The 5,591-nt window shown below is 48.6% G+C and overlaps 1 protein-coding gene across 4 annotated transcripts in view; it reads right to left on the bottom strand.

The window, feature by feature from the left end:
- The window catches only part of LOC105003413 (interleukin-2 receptor subunit beta-like), an 18,018-nt gene extending 13,801 nt beyond the window's left edge, over positions 1–4,217 (bottom strand). For 3 of the 4 annotated variants that reach the window (XR_827104.1, XR_827105.1, XM_010860556.1), the window contains exons 1-2: positions 3,778–4,217; positions 2,325–2,490 (exon numbers count right to left, since the gene is read on the bottom strand). Coding sequence is in view for 2 of the 4 variants with exons in the window: in XM_010860556.1 (XP_010858858.1) it covers positions 2,325–2,490; positions 3,778–4,053 (442 nt within the window). In the remaining 2 variants the exon portion in view is untranslated. Of the gene's footprint in view, positions 1–1,270; positions 2,046–2,324; positions 2,491–3,777 lie in introns of those variants that run through there. The other variant, XM_010860557.1, reaches the window with a different exon arrangement.
- Positions 4,218–5,591: the final 1,374 nt, after the last annotated feature.

Consider the following 5,591-nt stretch of genomic DNA (forward strand, 5'->3'; position numbering starts at 1 on the left):
TGTAGTCATTGCTGCTGCTGCTGCTAAGTCACTTCAGTCGTGTCCAACTCTGTGCGACCCCATAGACGGCAGCCCACCAGGCTCCCCTGTCCCTGGGATTCTCCAGGCAAGAACACTGGAGTGGGTTGCCATTTCTTTCTCCAATGCATGAAGGTGAAAAGTGAAAGTACAGTCGCTCAGTCGTATCCGACTCTTGGCGACCCCATGGACTGGAGCCTACCAGGCTCCTCCATCCATGGGATTTTCCAGGCAAGAGTACTGGAGTGGGGTGCCCTTAGCTCTGGGCTTAAATAAAGTTAGTATTAAGCAATATTTTTAATTGGTTTTAATTTAGTTGTTATGATTGTTTCCATAACAACTCAGACCTTAAGAAAAAAGTCTTATGTAACTAAGATGAAGGAATGTAGAAAAAAGCATTTGTCCCTTTCTCCTCCTTGAGGGCCCCGGACTCCTTATCAACCTACCTAAGAATAGCTCTCTGAGGGATGGATGGATGAGGGATGTTGTTATTCAGTCGCTAAGTCATACCTGACTCTTTGCAATCCCATGGACTGCAACACACCAAGCTTCCCTGTCCTTCACTGTCTTCTGGAGTTTGCTCAAATTCATGTCAATTGAGTCGGTGATGCTATCCAACCTTCTCATCCTTTGCCGCCCACTTGTCCTCCTGTCCTCAATCTTCCCCAGCATCAGGGTCCTTACCAATGAGTTAGCTCTTCATTAGGTAGCCAAAGTATTGGAGCTTCAGCATCAGTCCTTCCAATGACTATTGAGGGTTGATTTCCTTTAGGATGACTGGTTTTGATCTCCTTGCGTCCCAAGGAACTCTCAAGAGTCTTCTCCTGAACCACAGTCTCAAAGCATCAATTATTTGGCACTGAGCCTTCTTTATGGTCCAACTCTCACATCTGTACATGACCACTGGTAAAACCATAGTTTTGACCATATGAACCTTTGTTGGCAAAGTAATGTCTCTGCTTTTTAATACACTGTCTAGATTTGTCATATCTTTTCTTCCAAGGACCAAGTGTCTTAATTTCATGGATGCAGTCACCACCCACAGTGATTTTGGAGCCCAAGAAAATAAAATCTGTCACTGCTTCCACTTTTCCCCCTTCTATTTACCATGAAGTGATGGGACTGGATGCCATGATCTTAAATTTTTTGAACATTGAATTTAAAGTGAACTTTTTCACTGGAGGATGGAGGGATAGATGGATGGATTGAGACAAGGATGAAGGATGAAATGAAGGAAGGTCTTGACATTGGGTTGAGAAAGGGTCTATTCATCCATTTATTAATCTAACAGTGATTTACTGAGTACCTACTGGCAGCATGTGCTGGGCACTCTGGGTGTTACAGAATGCATGAGACTTGAAATCTGTCTAACCCAAGGAAACATCTCTTAGTATGGGAGTAGGGCAAATATGCAAATAATCAGTACAATAACCATTGGGTTAAATTTTCAGAATAGTCCTAATATCAAATGATAACAGTAAATACTATGTTTGATTCTAAATCCTTCAAGGTTTTATCTAAATAAAGTAACAATGCAGGGAAAAACAATCATTTTTCAGACTATATAAGCAGTTTTGTCTTTAGAAAATGTGGTCGTATTAAGTATAAAATGCATACAGTAGGCCAGTTCAAATAAAACATATGCGGAGAGAAAAAAAACAGATCCTTACTTGACTGAGCCTAGAAGGGAAGACCTTTTAGATACCTTCTAAACCTTCTATATATGCCCTTAACCTTCTAAAATTCTAGACTTGCACTCATTCAATCAACAAATTTTTATTGAGTACCTACTATGTAGCAGCTCTCTTCTAGGTTCCTGGACTATAACAGTACAGAGCTTACAGTCTGGTGGGAGTGGGGGTCAGGGGAGACAATAGCAGTGGGTGGGCAGACAGTAAATGCAAGAGCCAAGTAAATTCCATAAGGAGGGGCTTCCCTTGTGGCTCAGAGGTAAAGAATCCACTTGCAAATTCAGGAGACACAGGTTCAGTCTCTGGTCCTATAAGATCCCATATGTCTCAGAGCAACTAAAAGAAATCAAAAGTTTGAGGTTTCAGGGTGGAGAGAGTGGAAAGAATCTCACTGGCCTCACACTAACTCACAAGCCCACTGGCAAGTTCCACTCCCTCTCTGAATCCCTGTTCCCATCTGTAAAACATGCCCACGTTACCACCCTGCAGGTCACATCCAGTGAGTTAATGATGGTCAAAGGGCGCCGTACCCACACTCCAATGCTGCCCCAGCAGCTGCCCCCAGTCCCTGCCTCCTGCCCAGGCTGCATCCCCACCTCCGCTCCCCATCAGTACCTGCAGGGAGCATCCTGAAGGCCAGGGGCTGGCTCCAGTGGCTCCAAACCTCGTGGCTGCCTAGCCGGGGCTTGGCCCGCACCTGAAGCTCATATTCCATGCCTGGAGCGAGATTCTCCAGGGAGATCCATTGCTGGTTCTGCCTGAGGGTCAGTAGCCGGGCGTCCTGGGGCAGAGACAGGGCTGTCAGACCAGAGGGGTCTGCACTGCCCCCTCACTTCCTGTGGCAGGGCTGGCTGAGAGTATGAGCAAAGCAGTGCCTTCCTTTATCCCTTCCAGCCATCCACCCTGCACTGTCCCCCCTCCTACAGAAAGGCTCCCCAACTAGCCACTTGCAGGGGCCCCAGGAATCAGGGTCTTCCTGAACTCCTCCCCCTCTCTCTACTCCAGTATCCAAAGCCATCTGTCAATCAGCTGGCTCCACCTCCAGAACCTATTCTGGACCCTTCCCTCTTCCCTCCACTCCTTCCTCCTGCAGGTCTGAGCTCCCATGACCTCTGAGCCCCGTCCAAGGTCTCCCTCCTTCCCTGCGCCCCGCACCCCTGTGCTCTGCAGCAGTCTCTTCTCCACTCAGCCATAAAGAGGGGTTTCCCATAGACCTCTCCCTGCTTGGAGTCACACTTTTTGCTTTTTTCTTCAGTACGCCAGACACATAGGCCGTGTCTTGCCTGTGCAATGGTTCTTTCCTCTGCCTGGAAGACCCTCCCCAGATCCTCAAAGGCTCAACTCCTGCCTAAGCCCCAGATCTCAGAAAGCCCTGGTCACATGAGTCTGAAGGAGCCTGGCCCAGGCCTTCTGAACTGTGTTATCACAATGAAATTTGATGAGTATATAAAAACAGCACAGAGTCTGTTCCTATCCCCCATGTGAGTTTCCTCAGAGGCAGCTTGTCAGACTCTCCCCCCATTCTTGCCCCAGCATTCAGCACACAGTAGGTACTCAGGAAATGTTTGTTGACTGAGTGAGCGAATAAAGGAATGGGTAAGTGAATGAGTGGTGGTTCTACAGTAAATAATTTGCTGCATGCAGGATACCTGGGTTGAATCCTTGGGTCAGGAAGATCGCTGGAGAAGGGAATGGCAACGTTCTCCAGTATTCCTACCTTGAAAGTATCGGACACATCTGAGTGACTAACACACGGTGAATGAGTAAGCAATCAACCCCCATGGACATGGACCACACTGGATTTGAAGAGGGAAGAGTGGCTGCCCAAGGCCTCTGTAATCTTCAGAGTGGGAGTCACCTGCCTCTTGGCTTTGTAAATCTTGCCTTGAATATGATGCCAGCTGGACCCTTGGGGTGTCAGGGGACCCCAGAGGGGGGTGGTGGGGGGCAGTTCCAAGGAGCAGGAGGGGTTGATTAGGGGCTTCTGTGGCTTTGCTGAGATGAAGGATGGATAGGGTAACCAGGACAGGGAGGAGTCAGGGCAGGTGCGACGGAGCCAGGCACTCACCTCCCAGCTGTGGTCGGCGTACCTTAACCGGGCCTCAAACTCCACGTCGTTTTGGATGTAGTGGGATACCTGGGAGACGGTCCAGGTTATGTTGCACCTATGGGTCTCTATGTGGACGACCTGGAGTGAGTGGGGTGGAACCAGACGAACTGGAGACAGGAGAGAGACAAAGGCAGAGAGAACAAGCTTGGGGGATGCCACATGCCGAGCTCCCACCTCCACCTTTGTACCTGCTGTTCCTCCCTCCTGGTGCTCTCTTTTCCCAGGGATCGGCATGTCCCTGCTCAAATATCACCATTCAGAGAGGCTTACCCCAACCACCCACCACTCTCTGTCCCCGTCGCTTGTTTCATTTTTCTCCCTAGTACTTATCATCATCTGATATATTAAATATCTACTTCTGATTCTTTATTCGTTTTCTGTCTGCCCCACCAGACTGAGCTCTCTGAGGGGGCAAGGACTTGATCTCTGGAGTATCCTTGGTGCCTGGAACATTACCCAGCAAGTGGTGGGCACTTGATTAGATATCTGCAGAATGAATGAGTCAAGGCAGTCTTTCTCTGCACTCAGATTTGATCAGAGATTTACCTGAATCATCTCATTTATTTAATTTAATTCTACTTCATCACTCTTATATGATTATAAGATTGTATGATTCTGAAGTTCAATTGATCTTAATTTTTATACTTCTGAGACTCTGTAGAACTCCACAAATAATAATTAGCAAATGTTTATTGAGCAAGTGCTAAACAATTTCTGTATCTTGGCTTATAGACTCCTACAGCAACCACGCTTTTGGTGGTGTTTAGTTGCTAAGTTGTGTCCGACTCTTTTCAACCCCATGGACGGTAGCCCACCAGGCTCCTCTGTCAGTGGAATGTCCCAGGCAAGAAAACTGAAGTGGATTGCCATTTCCTTCTTTGGGGACTTTCCTGACCCAAGGGTTGAACCTGCATCTGCTGCATTGCGGGTGGATTCTTTATCGCTGTACCACCACATAAGCCCTACAGCAACCACAGGCAGCAGGTAACTGGTTATCCCCACTTTACAGATGAGGAAACTGAGGCTCAGACATATTAAATGGCCTGCCAGTTAGATTACACTCACTAATGCAGGATTGCATTTAGAACCCTGGATCTCACTCTGTGCTCCCATCTCTTCCCGAGAGATGACCTCCAAGCTTGGAGAGGGAGGGGGATAGGCTGGAGGTGGGGGAGGGCACTCAGTCGTTCAACAAACTTTCAGCCCAGCACCACCCAGATCAGCCCTGATGCTGAGTATTCAGAACAGAGATGTAAGGATGGCAGAAGCTCTGCCCTCGGGGAAACTCAGCCCAATGAGGGAGACAGACCCATTATCAGGCAGCAAAGACCCAGGAAGTAAACACCCTGAAAGAGAAGGTACCAGGGGCTCCAAGAGTCTGGGAAGGCCTCCTGGAGGAGGTGACTCCTCACTGAACTTGATGGGAGAGTGGCAATTTTCGGGGTGACAAGAGCCTTCCAAGCAGGCTGAGGCTGCTTGGTGTGCAAGTGTTTAGAGGCATGGAAGGGCAAGTTGAGCCTGGAGAGCTGGTCCTTGGTGTGACAGGAATATAAGCCACAAGAGGAGGCATGCTGGAGAAGGAAGCCAGGCCAAGTGGCCTTGAACACTAGGGTAAGGGTCCGGGACTTCAGCTCAAGTTCAAGGGGCAGTGAGTTGCAAGCTGATAGGGGTGTGGAAGCTGATGGGGAGAGACTAGTGCTGGGCGATCCCAAAGGGGAAGACAGGGAAGGAAGTGCCCACCCTTCCCACCCCACACCAGCTCCACCCTGGAG

This window comes from Bison bison, unplaced genomic scaffold (genome assembly GCF_000754665.1).
Source record: "Bison bison bison isolate TAMUID 2011002044 unplaced genomic scaffold, Bison_UMD1.0 scf7180017864468, whole genome shotgun sequence".
Lineage (NCBI taxonomy): Eukaryota > Metazoa > Chordata > Mammalia > Artiodactyla > Bovidae > Bison > Bison bison.